This window comes from Jaculus jaculus, chromosome 17 (genome assembly GCF_020740685.1).
Source record: "Jaculus jaculus isolate mJacJac1 chromosome 17, mJacJac1.mat.Y.cur, whole genome shotgun sequence".
NCBI classification, from domain to species: domain Eukaryota; kingdom Metazoa; phylum Chordata; class Mammalia; order Rodentia; family Dipodidae; genus Jaculus; species Jaculus jaculus.
Window position 1 is genome coordinate 67,017,240 of NC_059118.1, and position 27,395 is coordinate 67,044,634.

General features: G+C 45.9%; 1 protein-coding gene across 2 annotated transcripts; it reads right to left on the reverse strand.

Moving 5' to 3' along the window:
• Window positions 1-27,395, reverse strand: Nqo2 (N-ribosyldihydronicotinamide:quinone reductase 2). 2 transcript variants are annotated; one of them, XM_045137081.1, is made up of 7 exons: window positions 27,287-27,395; window positions 14,597-14,702; window positions 7,303-7,467; window positions 5,794-5,924; window positions 4,824-4,937; window positions 3,694-3,795; window positions 1-334 (listed from the first exon to the last, which is right to left on the reverse strand). In XM_045137081.1, exons 2-7 carry the CDS (start codon window positions 14,601-14,603, stop codon window positions 158-160), a joined length of 696 nt encoding a protein of 231 aa, XP_044993016.1. In that variant the 5' UTR covers window positions 14,604-14,702; window positions 27,287-27,395; the 3' UTR covers window positions 1-157. The 2 variants fall into 2 exon arrangements, with proteins under 2 accessions (XP_044993016.1, XP_044993017.1); XM_045137082.1 differs by lacking the exon at window positions 3,694-3,795.

The following is a 27,395-nucleotide window of genomic DNA, read 5'->3' on the forward strand; positions in this document are numbered from 1 at the left end:
TTTGTTCAGGACAGGCTTATTATTGAAGTCTGTGCTGGCTGTATAAACTCTCAGGAGTCATTTGGGCATCACTAACCACATTTGCTAGCTCTTCGGGGTGCAATCCCTCCTCCGCTCCATGCTTGGGCTTTACATGCTGTTCACATGACATGAGGTGTTATTCCCTAAAGTACCAAGTGGGCGTGCAGTCGATGGGCTCCTCCTTCCAGATGCCTTTCAGCCTCTGGGCCCACGATGCCACCATCGCTTTCCTTTCTTCCTCTGATGAATATTCTGGACCAAAGTTGACCTGAGGAGCCAGGACTTTAAATCCACAGAAGTGCAATGCACCATGCTGTAATCACAAAAAAGAACTGATCATAAGCATGTGTGCACCATTCAGCTACATCAGGAAAGGGGCCTGGGATGGAGCAAGCCTTCAAACACTGTGCAAAAGCGCCCACGCTCTGAGGTTAGCAGAGAACAAATGACTTCCCGAGAGCGGCAGAATGCAGGGCTTCTTGGCAAGGCCAAGAACTGGGGGCAGCTGAATTTAGATTGAGGCTGACCTGTGGTCGTTGCTAATGAGTCCAACTTTAACGACCACCGTTTTGGTTGACGAGGCAAATACTGGTGTGTTCACGCTACGGGTCATTCTAGGAGGTTACTCTAGCTATTATGTGTCACGGTAGAAGGTTGCTAATGATATCGTTACATGAAAACAACAGTATTTATAGTATGCCATTTATATAAGATAATAAACAATAGTAAAAAAGTTATGTTTGAGATAACACCTGGGCCACTAGGAAATTAGTTATTTTAGCTGGGCGTGGAGGCACACACCTTTAATCCCAGCACTTGGGAGGCAGAGGTAGGCGGATCGCCATGAGATCGAGGCCACCCTGAGACTACATAGTGAATTCCAGGTTAGCCTGGGCTAAGCGAGACCCTACCTCAAAAGAAAAAGTTAATTGTTTTATTTTTAAATTTATTTGCATACATGTATGAGCATGTCAGGTCTCTTGCTACAAACAATTCCCCTCTGGCTTTATGTGAGTTGCTGGGCCAGGAGGTTCTGCAAGCAAGTGCCTTTAACCTGCTGAGCCATCTCCCCAACTCCTGGAAATAATTTTTAGAAGTGACTCTGAGCCGGACATGGTGGCTCATGGATATAATTCTAGCACTCAGAAGGCTGAGGCAGAAGGATCACTGAGTTCAAGATCAACTTGGACTCCCGTGAAAGCTTGTCTCAAAAAAAAATTATTTTTGAAAAAGTGATTCTGGCCAAAGAGTGGATTATTAAGGAGACTGAATTTTTTTTTCTGGTTATTAATCTTTCCCTTCTATGATGTATTTTCACAAACTAAAAGAAAGTAAATGTTCTCAGAAAATAAGGACTTTAGCGTGGCCAATGATGTAGGAGACTTACCACTGGCTTGGGAGGAGGCAGCTTACCACTTCCCTTAAGGGAGGTAAGAAGGCCAGTTTCCCCTAGAAATATCCCACTCGGTCTTCTGCATTACCTAGACTCAGGATGGAAGTTCTGCCCACTGCGGTTGGGGAGGGGCTACCCCTGCTGTCTGGGTGGCAGACAAGGAAACTGAGGTGTGGGGAGTCTACTTTAACTTGGCCAAGGTCAGAAAGTGGGCAGAGGGCCTCCACCTGCAGGAGGGAGATCGGTGCCTCAGACCAACCGTTGTGATGAGTTTTGCCTCCACGGACATAACTCCACCTCCATCCACCAGTGGTCCTGGGACCAGGGAGGAGACTACCCTTCCAAGGCTTTGTCTCCACCCACAGGTAGAGCTGTAAACTCAGCATCTTCTCTGGGCTCCACTCCTGGCCCCTGAGTCTGCACCAATCCTCTCCAGCCCAACTTCACCCAAGGATGGTTCTGGGACTTTCTACCAGGATGGTTGAAAACCAAAGACAAGCACAGAATGCAGAGCAGAGAAGAGTGAATGCCTTTATTATTATTATTACGTTTCTTTTCTTTGGTTGACATTGTTTGTTGGTTGGTTTATATGTTTGTGTGTTTTCATAATTTCTTTCTTTTTTTTTTTTCTTGAGGTAAGGTCTCACTGTAGCCCAGGCTGTCCTGACACTCATTCTGTAGTACCAGGTTGGCCTTGAACTCACAGTGATCCTCCTACTTCCAAAGTTGTGGGATTAAAGGAATGCACCATCACACCTGCTTAAAATTTTATTTTTTTATGCATTGTGGCATCTATTTCTTTGGCATTTTGGGTAACATTTTAATGGTATTTCTCTTTCTAATTGTTTATTTTTTCTTTTCTTTTTTTCTGGTTTTTCGAGGTAGGGTCTTGTTCAGGCTGACCTGGAATTTACTATGTAGTCTCAGAGTGGCCTCGAACTCACAACAATCCTCCTACCACTTCCTCCAGAGTGCTGGGAATAAAGGCGTGTGCCACCACACCCAGCCTCTAATTGTTTACTTTTTATACTTGCAATTTTTTCTATTAATTGTGAATCCACTGTGCTTTCACCTACACCTTGACAAACAGACCTTCAGGACCATTCCTCACTTTTCTACACACAAAAATATTTTCACTTACATTTCTCCATCTAAAATAGTCCCACTACTGGGTATCATATCACTAAATCACACACCTTCCATCCCATGCCACACCCCTTCTTTCCTCATTTCACTGCTTACATCCATCTGATCATCGTGGCTCTAAAATCTAGGAATCCCTCTTTCTCCAACCAGTAACATATACTGCTTTCTCTACAATATAACAGGGTCACAGTGTCACGCAGAAAGTCCAACAGCTGGGAAAAGCTGGGACTGTGGTTAAGTGGGGAGCACCCCTGCGACTCCCCACTACATAGCTACAGAAAACACATCTCTAGTGATATGGTCTTTAGGACTCAGAAAACAAAACAAACAGGGTTGGGAAAAAAGGAGTTCAATCTCAAAGACACATCATTCTAACAGACATACAAAACACAAAAAGGAAACACAAAGAATATGAAATGGCAAGCCACCATGACCAGTCCCCAACCTCCCAACACCCCTGGCAAGAAAGCCATGACCACAAAGCTAGGAGAAATACCACAGAACAAATTCAGAATCCTGGGCTGGAGAGATGGCTCAGTGCTTACTTACAAAGCCTAACAACCCAGGTTCGAGTCCCTAGTACCTATGTAAAGCTAGATGCACAAAGTGGTGCATGCATCTAGAGTTCTTTTGCAGTAGCTAGAGACCCTGGTGCGCTCATACTCTCTCTTTCACCTTGCAAATAAAATTATATATATATATATATATATATATAGACACACCCCCACACACGTAAAGAAACAATACTAAAAGCTGTAAAGGAAAAATACCAATTCATGTACAATGGCAAGAATATCAGCATAATTTCAGACCTTTGTCTCAGTTGCCTTTAACATCAGTAACTCTAAAAGAAATGGTGTGGAATGATATATTTCAAGGCTTGAAGGTAAATTACTGCCAAGTAAGAGTGCTACACCCAGCAAAGCTAACTTCCAAAATTATAAGGCATTTTCCTTTTCTACTGCCACCAAGTAAAAAATATCAAAAAGGGCAGAATATTATAATTTTCTGACTCCAGGTGGACTGGGAATAGTGTGGGGTCTGAAGTTCACACATCTCGCTGTCCACTTGGCAAGGTGGGATGGGGGCAATGCGCCAGCCAGCATGAGAGGGAAGGCGCTCCACCCGTTTACCTGTAGTGGCCACAGGAAGTACCGGTAGTCTCCACTGAGCCCAGATTTTGTGTACATCTCAGCTGTGCCTCCAGTGGTTAAGGACAAGAGGGCTAATTTATCCTGGAGAAGGGAGAAGACAACTGAGTTCATCAGCTGTGGTGTAGAAAGAAGACTTATAATGGCCAGGATGGACTTCAATGTCGGTTCCCTCCAGGGTGGACAAAGGTAGCCCTCCCATCTCCATGCATCCACAGGAGCAGGGACAGAGCAGTCAGCAAACGGACAAGTGAACACCCAAGCTTTAACATGCACTAGGTTCTGGAGATGCCAGGAAAGGTGCCGACCACAGGTGGAGGGAGCTGAGCAAGGCCCCACTGAGAGCACAGCGTCTTGGTTATGCAGTCCTTCCTCCTCACGTGCACCTATTGTCTGAGGCTTTTAGAACTGAAGGCAGTGTTTTCAGTAAGTTATACCCTCTATACATGGTATCCACTGGGTTTCATGCTCCCCTCTCCATGCAGTGGAGGTGGGGCTGGATTTTGTTTCCTCAGGTGGGTACATGGAGCCCGGAGGTGTGAACTGATACCAGGCCACCTGGGCTGTCACACGGCAGGTGGTCTCTCTGGGGCCAGAGCTCATGGCATGCTGCCCGTCATTGCCCACTTTAGCCCTCCTTTGCTATGTGTGCTGTCTGTCTGTATGTGTACCACCAGCTATCAGAAAGCCCAGTGAAGGCTGGAGAGCTGGCTTAGTGGTTAAGGTGTTTGCCTGCAAAGCCAAAGGATCCAGGTTCAATTCCCCAGGACCCAGGTAAGTTAGATGCACAAGGTGGCGAATGCATCTGGACTTTGTTTGCAGTGGCTGGGCGCCCTGGTGTGCTCATTATCTCACTTTCCCTCCCTCACCTCTCTCTGACTCCTCTCTCCGTCAAATAAATAAATAAAACTATAAAAATAGTTTTAAAAAGCCCAGTGAATTCAGAATGGAGGCTTCTCAACCACATATAGCATGCAGTGCTGGTACACACAGGAGATGCTCAGACAGTATTTGCCTGATAAAGAGATGCAGACGACAACTGTACGTTGATAGATGCCCTGTCTTCCTCCCAGTCTGAGGACCTGTAGCATCCTTCTCCCCAAAGCACGTACCTTCAGAAATCCAGAGTCGTAGAATCCTGGGATGTCGAAGGCAAACCCTTGGCACAGTACCCGGTCCATCCAGCCCTTCATGATGGCTGGCACGCTGAACCAGTACAGCGGGAACTAGGGATGGCACAGTGGTTAGAACCAACTCTGGCCTTGTCTCAGAATTCCGCTTTAAACTCTGGTGATTCAGGACGCATGCATCCCACCAGGGCAGGCAGATGAGGGCTACCCACATCTGCCCGGAGGGTTCCAGGATGGACGTGGTGGGGAGGGGTTGATTACAGCTGGGCTGCTATCATGGTGACTGTCCTCTGATGCTGGCCCCACGGCAGGTGGGCAGAAGTAAAAACAAAAGGCTTTGGGCCTTACAGGTACACTCTGGACTGCACCCTGTCCAGTGGTGAGGGTAGTGGGCAGAAGGAGGAAGGGTTCTTGGAAGCCAGTCTGTGGGGAAGGTGTTTTCTGCAATGACGTCACCTTCTTGGAAATGATACATGAAAGTGGGGAGAGGGAAAGGGGGCGGAAGAGGGTGGAAGGAAGGGAGAGAAGGAATGTGTGTAGCAACCAGTGAAAAGATGGAAACCGACTGCTCAGGTACTGACTGGGACGTTGAAGGCAGGAGTTTCTTTGGCCAAAACTGCCTTGAAAAAAGTGTGCAGAGAAATCTGGTTCTCAAGTGGTGGGCAGGTCTGGGGTGGGGACCTCAGGAGAATTAAAACAAAAGGCATGATTCAGATGGCTTTCTCTTAGACCACTGGGCAGACAGGAAACTCCATCATTCCTATTCATTCAGGAAGTCAGAGTTCTGAGTAATACTGGCTACAAAGGTTTCTTTACTGTCCTATATAAGTGTTCTAAGTAGAAGCATTTCAAGTAAGTATGCAAATGTGTTAAAAATGTTGTTACCACTTCTAGAAGCACAAAACACAGTATTTGTTCATGGCCTCTACTCATTAATCAGAGGGAAACAAACCTGAAATATCACTAGATCTGCTTCCTGCACCTTTTTTTGCTCTTCAAGGATGTCCTTGGCCAGCTCCCTCCTTTTGTGGGCCTCATAGGATTCCACGCCATAGTTGAAGACCTCGGGATTGGAGAGGGCACCTAAGGAGAAAAGATCAACACCCTCACTCTCAGGTGAGCCTGTCGCAGCTCTCCTCCTGGTGCTGGGGGACCTGGACTCCTCCAAGCTGCAGGCTTCTGCTGAGGCCTGACCAGGAGCCCAGCCCTGGGGCCAGGCTAAGGACAGAGGAAGCTTAAAGAGCCATCAGTGACATGCTTCCTACATACCACTGACTATACTCAGGGGCTTCTTGACAAAGCACGAGATTACGGTAATTTCTGACCTAACAGAGAGGAACCCAAAACATAGGAGAGGCTAGGGACCCAGTGCCACATGGGTGTTAAGCAACAGAAGTGATCACACAGGCGGGATGTCCCAAGGCCCAGCTATGACCCACACGCAGAGCATCAAGGTTACAGTGTGTACACTCAAGGCTCCGGGAGGGCACTGAATGGAAGTGTCCCGTCACTGAAAGCAACCGTGCCCGTCTATACCTCCTCTTCTGTGCTCTTATAGAGACCCCTGACACAGATCTTTCCTCAGCATGCTGGCATCAAGCATTTTGTCAGTGTCGAGGAAGCTAACACGACCCTCACAGTTACTTACACAGCACAGATCTCTCTGGAAGGATGTGTTTAGGAAAGTGAAATCTGACTACTTTGGATGCAGAAAAATGGGATGTCTGGGGTCAGGGACGGGAGACTAGCACTATGGACTCTCTGGACCCGAGACTTTTTTTTTTTAATTTTTTATTTTTTCAAGGTAGGGTCTCACTGTAGCACAGGTTGACCTGGAATTCACTATGTATTCTCAGGGTGGCCTCAAACTCATGGTGATCCTCCTACCTCTGCCTCCCCTCCCGAGTGCTGCGATCAAAGGCGTGTACCACCATGGCTGGCTACTTTTTTTTTTTTCTTTTAATCATAGGTCACAATTAGCTTTGTAACCACTTTAAAAATTATAAAACACAAGAAAGTTTTAAAAAATATCCCTTATGGCTGGGAAGATGTCTCAACAGTTAAAAGTGCTTATTTTCAAAGCCTGACTGCCCAGATTCAATTTCCAGCCATCCACATAAGCCTGATGCAAAAGAGGTACACGTGTCTAGCATTTCTTTGTAGTGGCAGAAACCCTGGCATGCTCTCCCCACCAGTAAATAAATAAAGATATTTTTTAAAGATTTAATTAATTCATTTGAGAGAGAGAGAGAAAGAAAGAGAGAGAATGGGCATGACAGAGCCTCCAGCCATTGCAAATTAACTCCAGACGCATGCACCTCCTTGTGCATCTGGCTTACGTGGGTCCTGCAGAATTGAACCTGGGTCCTTAGGCTTCACAGGCAAATGCCTTAACCACTAAGCCATCTCTCCACCCCAATGAAAATATTTTAAAAAGATGATGGTCAATACCAGGACTTACCAGTGATATCATTCCTTGTGGCCCTTGGCTCAAAATTCATGGCATACAAATCAGACACAGTGACTGTACAGCCCTGTTTGCTCAGCTCATCAACCGCCACTTCCTTCAGGGCTGCATTGAAGGACTTGGGTTCCTGGTGTGCATAGACAATGAGCACTTTTTTGCCTGGATCAGAGGAGAAAGTTCCCAGTGAACAGCAGATCCTTTCAGAATGAAAGTGAATGTGCAGGTGTGTCGTTGCAGGTGACCCTAAGGAAACACCTTCTTAGTGGCTGATAGTTTCAAACTAATGAATATGCTTTTATTTATTTGTTTATTTGCATAAGAGACATACAGAGAGAGAGAGAGAGAGAGAGAGAGAGAGAGAGAGAGACAAAGACAGAGGCATAAAGAATGGGCACACCAGGGCCTCTTACCACTGTGAATGATCTCCAGATGCTTGCACTACATTGTGTATCAGGCTATATGGGTACTGGGGAGCTGAACAGGGGCTAGCAGACTTTGCAGCTCTAAATGTGTTTTTAATACCCAGTGTTACTACAGTTCATTGTTACTTGTGTTTATCAGTGCAAGTGGAATATCTCTTATTGATAATGCCTGGGACTAGAACTATTATGATTTTTATTTTTCAAAGTAGAGTCTTGCTCTAGACCAGGCTGACCTAGAATTCACTATGTAGTTTCCGGCTGGCCTTGAACTCACAATGATCCTACTACCTCAGCCTTCTGAGTGCTGGGATTAAAGTCTTGTGCCACCTAACCCAAAGTATTTTGATTTTTTTTCCCCAAAATTCCAAAATCAAACATGCTGAAGAACCCCAAATTTTTATTTGTTTTGTTTCTTTTTTTGTAAAATTTTTATTGACAATTTCCATACTTAACAGACAATGAACCATGATACTTCCCTCTCCTTCTTTCCCCTTCACAACTATAACTGCACTCTTCATCATAGCCCTCCCTCTCCCTGTTAGTCTCTTTTATTTTGAAGTCATCATCTTTTCCTCCTGTTATAAGGGCCTTGTGAAGGTATTGCTAGGCACTGCAAAGCCAAATGCTTTCTTTTCTTAATATTTTTTTTCTTTTCTTAATATTTATTTTTATTTATTTGAGACAGAGAGAGACAGAGAATAAGAATGGGTGTGCCAGGGCCTCTAACCACTGCAAACAAACTCCAGATGCATGCGCCACCTTGTGCATCTGGCTTATGTGGGACCTGGAGAATTGAACCTGGATCCTTAGGCTTTGCAGGCAAGCACCTTAACCACTAAGCCATCTCTCCAGCCCTTGAATCCTATTTCTGTCTGGATAGTTGCATTGTATGGAGTTGTATCCTTCCTTTGGCGTATCCTTACATTCTTTCTGCTACCTCTTCCACAATGGACGAGCCTTGGAGGGTGTGATGGAGACTTGGTCATGTACCCTAAACTTTTAACTGGTACACTCAAACACAGTGGGCCAAACACTTATCTTTTTGGAAGAAAGCCCGGACAAGCCTGCTCTAATGGGGACAGCTCCAGCAGTCCCTGCCTGGCGACAGAGCTGTTGTTGGGGCCTCCAGAGGCTGCAGCACTTTCAGTCTGGCACTTTCTGCTTCTATCTCCCAAGCTCACGAAGTACTTACACGGAACATGAAGACTTGGTCTCCCAGGTCCCCTTGAGGGAGTCAGGGCCTCATGCAGCCCATCTTTTGGTAGTGATGCTGACAGAAGAGGATTCTAAGAGCAGGACCTAGAGGCGCAGGCTATATCATGTACACTAGCTGCCTGTGACACGGCATCTTCCATGTTCAGAGGACCCTGAAATGAGGGCTAGGTTCTTCTGGATGGCAGTTGGTGATTTGCCCTGGTAATTCCTAAACTAAGTAAAATGATAAACTCTTGAGTTTTTCTGTCTGAACTCTGAAACAGTTAGAGGAAAAAGTAGAGATCCAAGCATAGGCAGGTACTTTCTGAATTACACTCTGGTCATTCAAGAGATTATGTTAGGGTTGGAGAGATTGCTTAGTTGTTAAGGCGCTTGCCTGTGAAGCCTAAGGACCCAGGTTTGACTCTCCAGATCCCACATAAGCCAGATGCACATGGTGACATAAATGTTTAAGGTCACAGATGCTCACAAGATGGTGTATGTGTCTGGAGTTTGATTGTAGTGGCTAGAGGTCCTGGTGGGGCAATTCTCTCTCTCTCTCCCTCTCTCTAATAAAAAATGCAAAAGGAAATTATGTTACAATTGACAAGTGGTACCTCATGAAATTAAAAAGCTTCTGAACAGGTAAGGAAAGAGTTATTGATAAAGAGACAACCTAAAGAATGGGAGAAGGCCTTTGCTAGCCATACATCTGACAGAAGATTAACATCTGCAATATACAAAGAACTCAAAAAACTAAATAAAAGGGTTGGAAAGGTGGCTTAGCACTTAAGATGCTTGCATGTGAAGATTAAGGACTCATGTTCGACTCTCCAGGTCCCATGTAAGCCAGACACACAAAGTGACGCAAGTGCACAAGATGGCACATGTGCCTGGGGCTGATTTCAGTGGCTGGAGGCCCTGGCGTGCCAATTCTTTCTCTCTCTCTGATTAAAAAAAAAAACTAAATAAGAAATCAAATGTAATCAGTAAGTAGGCTAATGAAATTGTTTTTAGAAGTGAAATACAAATGATCAATCACCATAGCAAACAGCTCAGAGAAATGCAAATCAAAGCTGGCCTGGAATTCTCCCTCAGCCCAATCAGAAGAGTAGTCTGAGTAAACACATGCATACTGGTGAGGATGTAGACCAAAGTGAACTCTATTCTCTGCTGGTCTGGTGGGCATGCAAACTCATTCACCCACTGTGAAAGCCACTGTGGAGGTTTCTCAAAAAGCTAAACACACACCCTTCCTAAGACCCAGCCAGTATACTCCCAGGTATTTGCTTAAAGGACTCCAAGTCAATGTATCACAGAGATACTTCTGTATCAGTGTGGTTAGGTTGTTTTTAAATGAGAGAGTGTGTGACAGAGAAAAAAAAATTGACACACCAGGGCCTCAGCCACTGAAATCTAACTCCAGACACTTTGACACCCAGTGAGCATGTGCGACCTTGTGCCTGCCTCACCTTTGCATGTCTGACTTACATGGGATCTGGGAAGTTGAACATGGGTCTGTAGGCTTTGCAAGAAAGCACCTTAACCACTAAGCCATCTCTCTAGCCCAACACCAGTGTTTATTGCAGCTGTCAATACAAAGATACAACTCTCACCTCCAAGAGAAGAGATAATTTATTCTGGAGCCAAATATGAGTGGCCTTGGTCCAAGGACACAGATTTAGGTTACCCCAAATATCAGGTTCCAACATGGTGACAACTTCATTATTTTTTCTTTACAGTAACAGAACAAAGAAAGTTATAAATCAAGATTTGTTTGTTTGTTTGAGGCAGGGTCTCACACTAGCCCAAGCTGACCTCAAATTCACTATGTAGTCTCAGGGTGGCCTCAAACTCACAGCGATCCTCCTACCCCTGCCTCCTGAGTGCTAGGATTAAAGATGAATGCCACCATGCCTGGCTTCAAGGTATTTTTTTTTTTTTTTTTACCTGTTCTCCACATCTCAAGGTATTTTTTAAATACAGAGGTAGGAACATCAGCTCAAGGGGTACAGCAAAGCAGAGAGTCCCTATGAGAGGCCTCAGAGTTAGCTTATGACATTCTTAAGCCTTTTGGTTGATTAAAGCAAAGAGTCCATTTTACACTCCAAAAAGGACTTTGCCTATCAGCCATAGAGTGTGTCAGTCAACACAGTTGGGCAATAAACGACTATTTGGGGAACTAAAGATAGCTCAAGATAATTTTACTTTGGACCTGTAAACTCCAGCTCTGCGCAGTCTCAGATGTTCTTGTCAGTCAGTGAGCCTTGCAGGATGTCTGACAGGGGTACAGTCCCTCCATGCAAGTCCCCCTGGTTCACACAGCACATGCACAATGGCTAAGCATGTAACCAATTAAATGTCCATCAGCAGAGGAATGGAGATATAAAATGTGGTATACACACAATGAAAATTTTCCAGCCACAAAGAAGTCATGTCATTTGCAGGAGAATGGGTATAATCATAGTATAATCATAGTAAGTTAAATGAGTTAGACTCAGAAACACCAATGTCATGTGCCCTCTCCTTTGGGGTTCCTATACACACAAAAGCAGAAGTGAAGTTGTCTCAGGACACAAAGGAGACTGATGTGGGGGTGGGGGTGAAGGGTGAGAAGAAAGAGTAAGCAGGGTCTGGAGAAACATGCTTGATGTCCAATATAAACTTGAATCAAAGTTTAACAAAAATTCAGCCTAGAACCCTAAGCAGAAACTACATGTTAGCTTGAAGCAGACTGTTTCAGGACTTTTGGCAGAGTGTAAAGGTTAAATTTCCATGCGTTAGATTAATTATTAATTTGTCTTTTATCAATTCCAATGTTACAAAGAAACTCTCCTTGAGGCTTGCCAGGGGAATGGGTACAGACAAAATGCCTCCATCAGTGTTTCTCAACTAGGGGTAGTGCTTTAGTGACCTTCACATTATTGAGACAAAACACCCGACCAAAATCAGCTGATAGGAGGAAAGGATTTTTTTTTGCCGGCAGTCTTGAGGGGAGGCTTCATGCTGTCAGGGAAAGATGGTAGAAGAGAGGATGGACATTACCTCTGCCACAGAAAGTGAAAAAGAGTACCAAGAGAGTGAGCCAAGCTTTGACAAGGGACAGCAGCACAAGGCTCCTAAGCCCATCCACAGGAGCACACCTCCTTCCTCCAGAAAGGCTCCCTCTCCCATACATGTAACACATATGAGTTTATAGGGGACATCTGATCAAACCACCATAGTCTACCCCTGACCTCCATAGACTCACAGTCTCAAGATGTAAAAATGCATTCAGTCCAACCTTAAAAGTCCCTATAGTTTAAAAAAAAAGCAAAAAGAAAAAACAACCCACCAATTGCATCATTGTTCAAATATTCTTATAAGTCCAATGACTCTTAACTGTGGATCTGTAAAACCAAAACCCAAATTAAATACACATAATGGCACATTGCAAAAGATGGAACCAGGCATATCTAGGAAAGATTGAACCAATGCAAGATGTAAAACAAACAGGGCAAATATCAAATCCCAGACTCTAGGACTGACATCTGTCATCAGTGATGAAGTCTCTGGGATTGTAATTCTGCCCCTCTAGCTGAGCTGTCCACAGACCAGAGAACATTCCATGCTGAGCCACAGCTCTCCTTGGCAGCTGTTCTATAGTCCTGGCATTTCATAAATCCTGCAGTCTCCAGTGCAATCCACTGTTCATCCATGTCATGTCTCCATTGAGCCTCCATGTAGGGAGCCCAACAACTCTTTCTCACATTGCCTCTCCAACAATACCTACCATGTTGTAAATCCAGTGACCCTTTCTTTTTTGCATTTGTTAAACATGTGTAATACCAGGTAGGTTACCAAATTTGCTAATCCTGGGAGGAATAAAGCCAAATTTGAAGACCAGAAGTTCTTCAGCATCCTTCCTACTGGTCCAATGCAGAACAGCTGGCCCAGTCTCAATGGTGGTAATCTCTCAAAACAACTGCAGCTGAACTAGGCTGCAGTCTCCAGCCCAAAACTCCCATTCCTTTCTGTGCCACACCAGTCCCTTTCTTCTCAATCAACCCTGCTCAAGTTCTCAGGACATGGCAGAATGCAGCGAGCCTCTTGCACAACTGCCTCTAGCCCAGTCCTGACAAAGCTCTTTCTTCCCCTTGTAAGTTGGACATGCACAGTTCATATTCCTCTCTGCAAACAGGTCATTTTATAAGAAGTCATCAAGCTCAGCTTATAGCACTGCAAGGCATCTCTTAGTCCAAGGCTTAAAATCCTTCCACATTTCTCCCACAAATCAGTTCCAAAAGACCAAAAGCCACATGGTTAGGTTTCTAGCAGCAATGACCCTACTCCTCTTATACCAATTTTCTGCTGTAGTTACCTTCACATTGCTAGGACAAAACATCTGCCCCAACAAGGCTAACAGGAGGAAAGGATTTATTTTATATTACAGCCTCAAGGGGAAGCTTTTCTTGGGGAACCCTGACATGAGCAGAAGCTGGATGTCTCTTCTGCAAAAGCAGGCAAAGAACAGCAGCAGGAGAGAGCTGAGCTGTGGCAAGGGGGAGCTGGCTATGACACCCCCCCAGGAACACACTTCCTCTAGCAAGGCTCTACCTTCCAAACTGCCACCAGCTGGGACCCAAGCATTCAAAACACAATGAGTTTATGAAGAATATCTAATTCAAATACCACCACAGGCAGTATTACCAGCCAGGAAACATTTGCAAATGGGGAAATATTTTTGGTCATGGCAACTGTTAGGGGAGAGGGACGATTCTGACATCTAGTGGGTAGAGCTTAGGGACACAGCTAAATATCTCACAAGGCACAGGGCACCTCCCCTACAAAGGATCATCTGGCCCCATGCATAAGTAGCATCAAGGTTAAAAATCCAGTTCTCGGGCCAGGGGACATTGCTCAATAGAGAGCTTGCCTGACTTGTGTTACACCATGAGTTCAATCTCTAGGACTGAAGACAAAAATCCAAATCTACACTTTAATGTGTACAAAAAGGTGAATTTGTATGTTCTAAAATAAGACAATGCCAATATTATAGTCTTGAGAGAGGAAAAAAGTTGCAATATATGTGTATGTCTTGTAAGCAAAAACAAAGATAGAGCTAGGGTGTAGCTAGTGGTAGACCATGTACTTATAATGTTTGCTTTGGTCATCAGCACTGAAAAAAAAAATGAATGAATGAACTAGAGCTTATCTGTTCAATGGCTCTTTTTTTTTGAGGACCTATTATGTCCCCAAGGATGCTTTCAGAGCAAAGACTGGACAGGCATGGGTCCCACTTTTGAGGAACTTACATTATGCAGGAGGTCTAAATAGATAATAAAACAAGTAAGAAAAATAGAAATTCCAGATAGAAGGTAATTCCAGATAGAAATCCATGCTATACACCAAGTAGGTTTTATACATTTCCAAGTTGCTTGGATTCTTTATTTTATAATAAATGATTTAATGCTTAAGACCCATACACATGATCTCAAGGTTTCTCAGGGAGCCCTGAAGGAGAGTCTCCTCGCTAGCCAGAACAGGGCTCAGATTGCAGAAAACCAAACCCAAGCTCTCATTGTGAGATTGGCTAACTTGCAATCATTTATAATAATAAATGATATGATAAATGATTTTATAATAAATGATTTCTGACCACAAATCTAACTTCCTTGTCATGAGTCACTTACCTGCCATGTTGGTAAAATGGGTTCTTTCTCTGATCCAGTGTGGCAGCCCCAGGTGCCAAGTGCAGTCTCTCCTTGGTGATAGCAACTCCCTGGCAGACAAAGGAAACTGAAGAGACAAGAGGATGGGAGAGGTGAGGTCACACCAAGTCTGGGTCTTGTGGTGGCTACTTTGTAAAGGACATGCAAACATGCAGGAAAGAGACAGAGAGGCATGAGGTTTCCTCTGGAGATGTGGCTTTCGACTACAAGCCACGCACAATGTCAAACCAATGCTTTTTAATGCATCTGGGAGGAACTGGACCTCCTGTGAATGTAGGCCATGGAGAACTTCTGGGGGCAGCCCCTTCTCAGCCTTTCTGCACCCCAGCCTTCCTCTCCAGAGACCCAATGAGGCTCAAGAGAGGAAGGCTGGTGCTGGAGAAGCCAAAGGAGCATCAATGGGCTTTTTCTTTAACTGCAAATAAAGGTAGTTTGTGTGCTGGTGGGCATGGTGGCTTACACCTTTAATGTCAGCAGAGGTAGGAAGACTGCCATGAGTTTGAGGCCAGCTTGGAACTGCAGAGTGAGTTCCAGATCAGCCTGGGCTACAGCAAGACTTACCGTGAAAAACAACAACAAAAAAGCAATTTGTATAGATCTGATTTCTAGCAAGAGATCGTAAAAGTTCCCGTAGGGAGGAGCCGAGCCAGTGGAAACTTCTGTGTCAGATGGACTTGGTCCAGATCCCAGCTTTACTACATGTCACCAGCTGCAGTAAGCCCTCCACCTCACCTGTCCCATCTACAGCCACAAGACACCACAGAAGGATGGTACACATTTATGATGGCCAATATTAGGTAAATACAAATTAAAACTATAAGAGCTACCACTTCATACCTATCACGGCTATAATCAAAATAGCAAGAGTTGGGCTGGAGAGAAAGCTCAGCTGTTAAGGCACTTGCTTGCAAAGCCTAACAACTCAGGTTTGATTCCTCAGTACCCATATGAAGCCAGATGCACAAAGTGGCACACACATCTGGAGTTCACTTGTGGCAGCCAGAGGCCTTGGTGCACCCTTTCTCTCTGTCTGTCTCTCTTCTCTCTCTCTCTCTCTCTCAGCTTGAAAATAAATAAAATTTAAAGAAGAAATAAAAAATAAAACCAAAATAGCAAGAGTTGGTGGTAAGTGGAGAGAATGGAATTCCTGAATTCCTGTACAGTGGCTGGGGCCTAAAATGGCTCAGCTGCCCCGGACTGCAACATGGCGGCTCCTTCACTTCGGATCAGTGTCTCAGAGAATCCAAGGTGGGGGGTGAGCAGGGCATAGTGGAGCAGGTCTGTAATTACGGACGTGGGTGACAGAGTAGGAAGAACAGGAGTCCAAGGTCACCTCTGGCTATACAGTGAGTTTGAGGCCAGCCTAGGGTACAGGAGACAAGCTCATGTCTGCAGTAGCTTTATGCCCAATAGCCAGGCAGAAGAAGCAGCCACCTGGGGAGATGGATCCTACACCAGGTTCTGAAGATACACAGGTGAGTAGGACCTCTGAAAACAGGTTTTAGACTCTGAGGAAAGAGAAAAGGAACATTCCAGAGGCAAGAAAGCAAGCACCAGAAGTCCAGGCAGGGGTGGTGCTAGTTTTTTCACAGTAGGGCCTCAGTGTAGCTCAGGCTGACTTGGAACTTAGTCTGTAGCGCCAGCTGGACTTTAGCTCATGGAGATCTCCCACCTTGGCCTCTCGAATGCTGGAATTAAAGGTATGCACCACTATGTCTGGCTAAAGGTCTTTTAAAATTACATGTATATATGTACATACATATACAAAATTATTTCTCTATCTATTTAGGGAAGAGAGAAAGAGGAGAAAAGAGACAGGGAGAGAGAATGAGAATGCACACACCAAGGCCCCCGGCTGCTGCCAACATACTCCAGAAGCTCACACCACTTTGTGTACTGGCTTTATGTAGGTACTGAGTAACTAAACAGAGGCCAGTAGGCTTTGTAAGCAAGCACTTTTAATTGCCCAATCTCCCCATCCCCAAAATAAAATTCTTTTAAAAAATATTTTATTTTTATTTATTTGAGAAAGAGCAAGAAAGAGGTAGAGAGAGAGAGAGAGAATATGAGCACTCAAGGACATTCAACCACTATAAACTCCAGGCACATGTGCTACCTTGTGTATCTGGCTTATGTGGGTCCTGGGGAATACAACCTGAGTCCTCTGGTATTGCAGGAGGGGCCTTATCCTCTAAGCCATCTCTACAGGGGAGGGTAAGTTCTTTATTGGATGGAATAGCAGGGGCAGAGGCATATTGGCTCCTCAGGAACCCTCCAGGCTTCCCCGCACCATCTGCAGTGCCGGGTTGGGAATGCTGAGGCTTCTGGACACGAGGACTGAGCAGCTACCAGGTTCAGTGATTCTCGGGCCTGCCACTGCTATTGGACTACTGTAAGCTTATCCAATAAATCCCCTTTTTAAAATAATTCATTCTAGCAGTTCTGTTCCCCTGACTAATACAGATTTTGGTACCAGAAGTGGTTCTAGAGAAACAGAATTGTAAGGATGGATTTCTCTAGTGGGCTTAGTGCTGTCTGGGGTTGGCTCTCCAATTTCAATGCTACTAAAGGCCCTAATGGTGATAAGGAGAGCACTTTTCCTGGAAATAAGGAGGGCACTAATAATCCATGGTGTGCACTATTTCAAGAACTCCGTGAGATAGATGTATTTGGTGATCCTGAGTCATGTCTTGTGAAAAGCGAGGAATTCAGTGACACTGTATTTAAAACATTTGAATATTTGTGGGAAAGTAAGACCAATGATGAGGCTGGTTGGTTGCTTTTAGCATCTCTGGACAAACTAGTGAGGGAACAGCAGAAGCTCAAAAAGGAAAATTCCAAGCTTAAGACCCATACACATGATCTCAAGGTTTCTAAAGGTGCCCTGGAGGTGAGTCTCCTCTCTAGCCAGAACAGGGCTCAGATTGCAGAAAACCAAACCCAAGCTCTCATTGTGAGATTGGCTAACTTGCAACATAAACTCAAATCCCAGCCTCACCAACTATCAGAAGTTAAAGTGAGGACACTGATTGGAAAAGAGTGGGATCCTGTGACTTGGGATGGTGCTGTGTGGGAAGACCCTGAAGAACCTGGGGACATGGAAGTGTTAGATTCTGAAGAAGATGTTTTGGATGAAGTTATGACCTGCCCTCCCTTAGCAGCAGTTGTTTCCCCACCCCCACATCCTGAAGTATTACCCTCCCCACCCTTGCCTGAGGGAGTTCATCCCTCTTTGTCTGAGGAATCAGCAGGAAGTGCTGGTGCTTCTCAGTTCCCCCCATCTTTGCCTATAGGCCTATAACCAGACAGAAGGCTAGGCAGGCCCCTAAAGGTGAGATACAAAGTGTGACACTGGAGGAGGTGAGGTACACCCCTAAAGAACTTCAGGAGTTTTCTAACTTGTACAGGCAGAAGCATGGGGAATATGTGTGGGAATGGATTTTAAGGGTGTGGGATGATGGGGAAAGGAACAAAAGATTGGATCAGTCTGAATTTACTGAAATGGGCCCATTGAGCAGAGATTTTAGATTTAACAATGCAGCTCATGCAGTTGGAAGGGGTGCCAAGAGTTTATTTGATTGGTTGGCTGAAGTATGGCTCCAAAGATGGCCTACTGTGAATGAGCTCGAGTTGCCTGATACCCCTTGGCTTAATGTCCATGAAGGGATTAAAAAGCTCAGAGAACTTGGAATGCTGGCGTGGATTTGCCACGTAAACTCACTCATCTTTGCCCCCACAATGGGAGCGTCCAGAAGATGTGCCCTTCACTAAGACTATAAGAAACAGATTTGTGAGGGGAGTGCCAGCATACTTAAAGTCTCCCATCACTGGTCTTTTATGTAAAGAAGACCTCACAGTGGGAGCTGCAGTTGCTGCATTAGGTGACTTAGATGCAATGGGCATAACTGGATCTCGGGGTAACAAGGGCCAAGTGGCAGCACTGAATCACCAAAGGCAGGGTGAATGTGTTTTTTGTAATAGACAGCGTAGGCAAAATTATGCACATAAAGGTATGACTCGTATGGACTTTGGAATTGGCTGATTAATCATGGTGTTCCCAGAAGTCAAGTAGATTAGAAGCCTACTAAGTTTCTTCTTGATCTGTATAAGCAGAAAAGTTCCAGAACAAGGGAACATGAAGCCCCTTTGTATTATAGCAACAGGGAATCAAGACCTCTTAATCAGTTTCCGGACTTGAGCCAGTTTACAGATCCTGAGCCCCTTGATTGAAGGGGTGGCTGGGTCCCCTCGAGGAAGGACCCTCCTGCAATTGCCAAAAATTTCAATATTAAACTTACACCTATCCTTCCTCAGAGGGACCTGCAGCCTTTTGCTAGGGTAATTGGACACAGGGGGAAAGGAAATAATCAGACCTTTTGGGGCCTACTGGACACTGGCTCTGAATTGACATTGATTCCAGGATACCCCAAAAAAACATCATGGCCCTCCAGTTAAAGCAGGTGCTTATGGAGGTCAGGTGATCAATGGAGTTTTGGCAAATGTTAGGCTGACAGTGGGTCCAGTGGGTCCCCGAACTCACCCTGTGGTTATATCCCCAGTCCCAGAATGCAAAATTGGGATAGATGCACTTAGGAGTTAGCAGAACCCCCACATTGGTTCCCTGACTTGTGGAATGAGGGCTATTATGGTTGGAAAGGCCAAATGGAAGCCATTGAGGCTCCCACCACCAGGGAAAATAGTGAATCAAAACAGTATCACATCCCTGGAGGGATTTCAGAAATTAGGGCCACTACAAAGGACTTCAAGGATGCAGGGGTGGTGGTTCCCACCACATCTCCCTTTAACTCTCCTATTTGGCCTGTTCAGAAGACAGATGGATCCTGGAGAATGACAGTGGGTTCTTGGGAAACTTAATCAGGTGGTGACTCTAATTGCAGCTGCTGTTCCAGATGTGCTTTCTTTAATTGAGCAGATATCACGTCTCCTGGTACCTGGTATGCGGCTATTGATCTTGCAAATGCTTTCTTCTCCATACCTGTCCATAAGGACCAGAAGCAATTTGCCTTCAGCTGGCAAGGTCAGCAGTACACATTTACTGTTTTACCTCAAGGTTATATTAACTCTCCAGCCCTGTGTCATGGCTTAGTTCATAGGGACCTTGATCGCCTGTCCCTTCCACAGGGTGTTATGTTAGTCCATTATATCAATGACATAATGCTAATTGGATCAAATGAGCAGGAGGTGGCAAGCACTCTGGAGTTGCAGGTACAGCATATGCGCATCAGGGGATGGGAAATAAATCCATCCAAAAATTCAAGGACCTTCCACCTCAGTGAAATTTCTAGGAGTTCAGTGGTGTGGGGCATGCAGGGATATTCCTTCTAAGGGGAAGGATAAGTTGTTGCATTTGGCCCCTCCTACCACTAAGAAAGAAGCACAATGTCTAGTGGGCCTATTTGGATTTTGGAGACAGCACATTCCTCACTTGGATGTCTCACTCCACCCCATATATCAAGTGACTCAGAAAGCTACTAGTTTTCAATGGGGCCCAGAACAAGAGAAGGCTCTTCATCAAGTCCAGAATGCTGTGCAGGCTGCTCTCTCCTTTGGACCGTATGATCCAGCAGATCTGACAGTACTTGAGGTTTCAGTGGCAGACAGGGATGCTGTTTGGAGCCTTTGGCAGGCCCCCACAGGTGAATCACAGCGGAGGTCCTTGGGATTTTGGAGCAAGGCCCTGCCATCTTCTGCAGACAATTATTCTCCATTTGAGAGACAGCTCTTGGCCTGCTATTGGCCCTTAGTGGAAACTGAACGTTTGACAATGGGCCATCAAGTTACTACACGACCTGAGCTGCTCATTATGAGCTGGGTGTTATCTGACCCACAAGGCCATAAAGTTGGACATGCACAGCAGCAGTCCATCATTAAGTGGAAGTGGTATATATATGATCAGGCTCGAGCAGGCCCTGAAGGTACGAGTAAGTTACATGAGGAAGTTGCCCAAATGCCTATGGTTGCTAGTCCTGTAGCAATGCCTTCTGTCCCCAAGCATGCACCTATGGCATCATGGGGCATGCCCTACGATCAATTGACTGAGGAGGAGAGGTCTAGGACATGGTTTACAGATGGTTCAGCATGTTATGCTGGCACTGCTCAGAAGTGGACAGCTGCAGCATTACACCCCTTTCTGGGACAACTCTGAAGGAATGTGGTGAAGGGAAATTGTCACAATAAGCAGAACTTCGGGCAGTGCATGTGGTTGTGCATTTTGCTTGGAAGGAAAAATGGCCAGATGTGCGGTTATACACTGACTTATGGGCTGTGGCCAATGGTTTGGCTGGGTGGTCTGGGACTTGGAAGGAGCACAATTGGAAAATTGGTGAAAAGGACATTTGGGGAAGGTGTATGTGGATAGAACTCTGAATAAAGGATATAATAAAGGGTAAAGGATATAAAGATACTTGTGTCCCATGTTAATGCTCATCAGAATGATGGATGATGACTTTAATAATCAAGTAGACAAGCTGACCCATTCTGTGGATAGTGGTCAACCTTTTTCCTCAGCCACCCCTGTCATTGCCCAATGGGCCCACGAACAAAGTGGCTATGGTGTCAGAGATACAGGCTATGCATGGGCCCAACAACATGGACTTCCACTAACTAAGGCTGACCTGGCTACGGCTACTACTGGGTGCCAAATTTGCCAACAGCAGAGACCAACTCTGAGCCCTGATATGGTAGTATTTCTCGGGGTGACCAGCCAGCAACCTGGTGGCAGGTTGACTACATTGGACCTCTTCCATCATGGAAAGGGCAGCGTTTTGTCCTTACTGGAAAAGACACTTATTCTGGGTATGCATTTGCCTTTAATGCACATAGTACTTCTGCCAAAACTACCATCTGTGGGCTTACAGAATGCCTTATCCACCGTCATGGCATTCCACACAGCATTGCTTCTGACCAAGGAACTCACTTCACCGCCAAGGAAATATGGCAGTGGCTCATGATCATGGAATTCACTGGTCTTACCATGTGCCCCACCACCCTGAAGCAGGTGGCTTGAAAGAACGGTGGAATGGCCTTTTGAAGAAATAGCTACAGCGCCAACTAGGTGGCAACAGCTTGGAGGGCCGGGGGGAGTGTCCTCCAGCAGTCTGTATATGCTCTGAATTAGCGTCCTATATATGGTGCTGTTTCTCCTATAGCCCGGATTCATGGGTCCAGGAATCACGGGGTGGAAATGGGAATGTTCCCGCTTACCATCATCCCAAGTAACCCATTAGCTAGATTTTTGCTTCCTATTCCTGCAACCTTATGCTCTACTGGACTACAAATCTTGGTCCCAGAGGGAGGAGTGCTTTTGCCAGGAGACACAAAGAACAATCCATTGAACTGGAAGCTAAGACTTCCCCCTGGTCACTTTGGGCTCCTAATGCCCTTGAGTGACTAGGCTGAGAAAGGAGTTACAGTGACAGCAGGGGTGATTGATCCAGATTACCAGGGGGAAGTTGGACTGCTCCTCCACAATGGTGGTAAGGAAGAGTATGCCTGGAGTGCAGGAGATCCTTTAGGGCGTCTGTTAGTGTTACCATGTCCTGTTGTCAAAGTCAATGGACGACTGCAACAACCCAATAGAAGTAGTGTGATAAATGGCCCAGATCCTTCAGGAATGAAGGTATGGGTTACCCTTCCAGGTAAAGAACCAAGACCTGCTGAGGTGCTTGCTGAAGGTGGAGGAAATACAGAATGGGCAGTAGAAGGCAGTAACAAATACCTGCTAAGGCCATGTGACCAGTTACAGAAATAAGGTCTGTGATTGCAATGTTTCTGTCCTGCCTTGATAACAGAGTGTTTGTATGTATCTACACCAATATTATGATTATATCATTAGGTAACTGTTGAATTTATATTAGACCCATTATATTAGAGACTAAGCTTTGTGTTGGGGGGAACATTTTGTGGTTCTGGTTGTATGTGGGATAGTTATGTCATGTTAAGTGGAATTCTGAGCTTGTTACTGTTTTCATTTGGAAATTAAGTATGATGTAAGGAGACATGATTTGATGCCAAGTTGACAAAGGGTGGAGTTGTGATAGTTAAGGTGTTGCCAACTTGATCTGTTCAGTAATCCACAGGTTGCTTCTAGGAAGGATCAACTAAAGAAGGAAGTCTTTTCCCAGAGTGGGCGGCCCCCTCAGAGGGGGACTTGATATATAAGGAAGCTCTGGGTAAAAAGAGTTTCTTCCTTCCTGCCTGCCTGCCTGCCTTCTTTCCACTTGGCTGCCGGAGTTGCTCGCTACCTTCCAGCGTGGGTTGAAGACCAGTGTGGACTAAAGACCAGCATCAACTGAAGACCCACGTGGATCAAAACCCAGTGGCTCCTTAGGAAGGCTCCAGGCTTCCCTGCACCATCTGCGGTCCTGGGTCGGGAATGCTAAGGCATCTGGGCACGAGGACTGAGCAGCTACCAGGTTTGGTGATTCTTGGGCCTGCCACTGCTATTGGACTACTGTAAGCTTATCCAATAAATCCCCCTTTTTTTTTTTTTTTTTTTTTTTTTATTTGAGAGCGACAGACACACAGAGAGAGAGAATGGGTGCGCCAGGGCTTCCAGCCTCTGCAAACGAACTCCAGACGCGTGCGCCCCCTTGTGCATCTGGCTAACGTGGGACCTGGGGAACCGAGCCTCGAACCGGGGTCCTTAGGCTTCACAGGCAAGTGCTTAACCGCTAAGCCATCTCTCCAGCCCATAAATCCCCTTTTTAAAATAATTCATTCTAGCAGTTCTGTTCCTCTATAGAACCCTGACTAATACAGGTATGCCTTATTTTCTCTCTCTCCTTTTTTTTTTTTTTTCTGTAGGGTTGCACTCTCGCCCAGGCTGATCTGGAATTCGCTATGTAGTCTCAGGGTAGCCTCATGGCAATCCACCTGCCTCTGCCTCCCGAATGCTGGGATTAAAGGTGTGTGCCACCACACCCAGCTTTATTTTCTCTTTAAGGGACTTTCTTTTAACCCTCATGCTTAATGATATATTTCAATAAAAAAAATTTAATATTTTATTTATCTGGTATGCAGGGGGCAGAGACAGAAAGACAGGGTACACCAGGGCCTCCAACTGCTACAAGCAAACTCCAGTGCATGTGCTGCTTTGTGTGTCTGGCTTTACGTGGGTACTGGGAAATTGAACTGTGGTCATTAGGCTTTGTAGGCGAGTGTCTTAACTGCTGAGCCATCTCTTGAGTCCTGCAATATCTTCTTTAGAAATATTTTATTTACTTATTTGCAAGCAGAGAGAGAGAGAGAGAGAGAGAGAGAGAGAGAGAGAGAGAGAAACAGACACAGAGAGAGAATGGACTCACCATGGCCTCCAGCTGCTGCAAATGAACTGCAGATACATGCACCACTTTATGCATCTGGCTTTATGTGGCTACTGGGGAATCAAACTGGGGTCATCAGGCTTGGCAGCCAAGTGCCTTAACTGCTGAGTCATCTCTCCAGCCCCCATACTACAGTATCTTTTTTTTTTTTTGGTTTTTTGAGGGTCTCACTCTAGCTCAGGCTGACCTGAAATTCACTCTGTAGTCCCAGGGAGGCCTTGAACTCATGGCAATCCTCCTACCTCTGCCTCCCAAGTCCTGGGATTAAAGGCGTGCACCACCATGCCTGGATTTGCAATATCTTTTTTTTTTAATTTTTATTAGCATTTTCCATGATTATAAAAAAAATCCCATGATAATTCCCTCCCTCCCCCCCCACTTTCCACAGATTTGCAATATCTTTGATAAAGTCTCTTTAACATATCTTCAAATTGGCTAGGGCCCTAAAATATTAAGGGAACATCTCCAGCTACTGAAGGTGGCAGAGTAGAACTGTGCCTCTGTCCCTCCTCACTACCAAGCCAGGAGGCAGAAATCAGTAGAAGGAAATGGATGTACTCACTCAAGGACAGCCTAGGCGAAATGGAGATGACTTCTGTGTCTTAGACCTTCCACTTGGCATGAAGGAAGGGACTGCCAAGTGTTGAGGGCTGTTTGAAGGTATGGTCAAGACCACGGACGGGAAATCTCCATGCTGGGTGACGTCTTCCACAGCAGCTGCTGGTCTTTTGTTTTGAATGTCAAAGTTGACCCTGCCTGGGAGATGGCTCAGCAGTTAAAGGCGCCTGGCCACAAAGCCTGCCAGTGTGGGGCTTAATTCCCCAATGTACACATAAAGGCAGATAAGCAACTTGGGATATGTGTCTGGAGGTCATGAGCAGTGGCAGGAGGCCCTGGTTCATGTGTGTGTGGGCTCTCTCACCTTTGCTTCCTAATAAATAAATAAACTAAAAAAAATGTGTTTAAGAGTTGAGCCTGACCTCTCAGGAAATCAGTGCCTGCGTTTTGTTTTCTTTCTTTCCCTTTTTTTTTTTTTTTTTTTTTTTCTTCTAGCCCAGGCTGACCTGGAATTCACTATGTAGTCTCAGGGTGGCCTCAAACTCATGGTGATCCTCCTGCCTCTGCCTCCCGAGTGCTGGGATTAAAGTAGTGCGCCACCAGCTCTGCATTTTCTTTTTAAACGCACTACTTTGTACAAGTCAATTCATGTGAGCTAAGGTGTAAAGGGTGCCTCTTTAGATGGCTTGGGATCAATTCTCCAGTACCCACATAAAGCCAGATACAAAAAGTGGTGCATGCATCTGGAGTTCAGGTGCAATGGCAGGATGCCCTGTTATACCCATACTCTGTCTCTTTCAGATAAACAAGTGTGTGTGTGTGTGTGTGTGTGTGTGTGTGTGTGTGTATGAATGTATACTATGGCCAGGTGTGGTGACTCATGCCTTTAATCCCAGCACTGGGGAGGCCAAGGCCAGCCTTAGACTACATAGTGAATTCCAGGTCAACCTGGGCCAGAGTGAAACCCTACCTCAAAAAAAATATTAAAAAGTAAAGAATTTATGCTGTCTGGAGAAAGGGATGATTGTTAAACTGGGAGGAAGGACCAGCATACCAGAGCAGATCAAGAGAGCAGCTAAGGGGACTGGAGAAGATGGTTTAGCAGTTAAGGTATTTACCTGCAAAGCCAAAGAACCCGGGTTTGATTCCCTAGGTCGCACGTAAGCCAGATGCACAAGGTGACACACACATCTGGAGTTAAGTTTGCTGTGTGACAGGTGTCTCAGGACAGGGACAGTGAGTGAACATTGACTGATAGGGAGCAAGACAGGCTATTTAACAGGACTGTGGTTTTAAAAGAGGTGAATGGTGGGGGATGCTGTCCTAGAGCTGGGTGGGGTCCAGCCTACCAAGGAGGGCATGGAAGAGATTTCCTCCTAAGCCTAACAGAAGACCATTAGGCCCTCTGTAGAAGGAGAGCCTAACTTACCTTTTTCAAAGTTTCCCAAGGTCACTGCAGACTCGGAACACCCATTCTGAGATTCCCCAAAAGCCCAGAGCTACCTTGGTCTGGACAGAATGCTTCGGCTGGAAGCCTTCGGGCACACTAGGCACTCTTTCTCTTCAGCACCCCGGGGCCCCGCCACCCCCAGCTGTCTGGCTTAGCCCAGTTTGCATACTGAGAGCACAGGCCACCACATGAAGGCCACTCTTGGCACGAGAGCCGTGATTTCCTCACTTCCAACTCTCCCAGTGGTCTGGAATAAGAAGCTCGGAAAATCATAGCAAAGTCGTCACACTCCACACAGTGTCTTTACCAGCAGGCTCCAGCCTCGGCCCCACACCCAGCAGTGACAGCTCTCCTTGGGTGGGGATTTCAGTTACTGAGGTTTACAGGGGAAGGACCGTGTGGCTGTTAATCCATATCCCTCATCAAATGCCCTCTGAGGTCTAGGCATCAATGTGATTCTTCTTAATCAGCCCCGGCAGTTATACTGCCGTATTTTCACGTGTCACTTCCCGTACTTCCTTCCACCCTTAGGTCCCATGCTGTCATGCCAACAGCTGGACAGGTCACTGGGTAGTGATATGATTTTCTGCCTGCCCGTCTACGCCCATTTTCCTATTCTTGGCACTTGGACATCCCCCACGTCCCAAGAACTATACCTAGCTCTGCTGGAGGCTTGCACGGCTTACACAGGGTCATGCCCCTGTATCTCTGTGGCTCACCTTTCCAGGGAGAAAAGCTTAATGAGGCTCAAGTTTGTTTTCTGACAGCCATAGTATTCTTGACAGCAAACCCAAACTGCCACTGCCACTGCCATTTGGAGGCGCCTGGGTGGAGGGTGACACTCTTTACAAATGACTTTGCCTTTTTGTACTACGCCCAGACCAGTACCTACTGCCCTGTGCCGGTTAAACACTGGATCTGGCAGTTGGTGGCGCTCAGTGACACTTTCAAGCCCCGAATGACTACTGTGCTGGAGAGATGGCTCAGGCGGCCCAAGTTCGATTCCCCAGTATCCACATGAAGCCATATGCACAACGTGGGGAATGCGTCTGGAGTTTGTTTGCAGTCCTAAGAGGTCCTGGCGCCAATACTCACTCACTCTCTCTTTCGCTCTTACCTCTCACTCCCTCTCTCTCTCTCTTTAAATAAAATTTTAAAAAATAAAATAAAAAAGCAGGCCCGAGGTACGAGGACCACGGGAGCACGTGCCCACCGTCTAGCTGGCAAGTGAAGAAGCAGAAAGGACCTCTTCGGCCCTCCGGCGCCCCAGCCCAAGGTCACTGCGGGCCGGACACTCACCCTCGGGGACCCGCTCCTCTGAACCCGGACGGACGCACTCGGCCCCGCCGCGAGTTAGTCCTCGGCCTGGCAGCTGCGGCTGCGCACTGAGGACCAGGCCGCCCCGCCA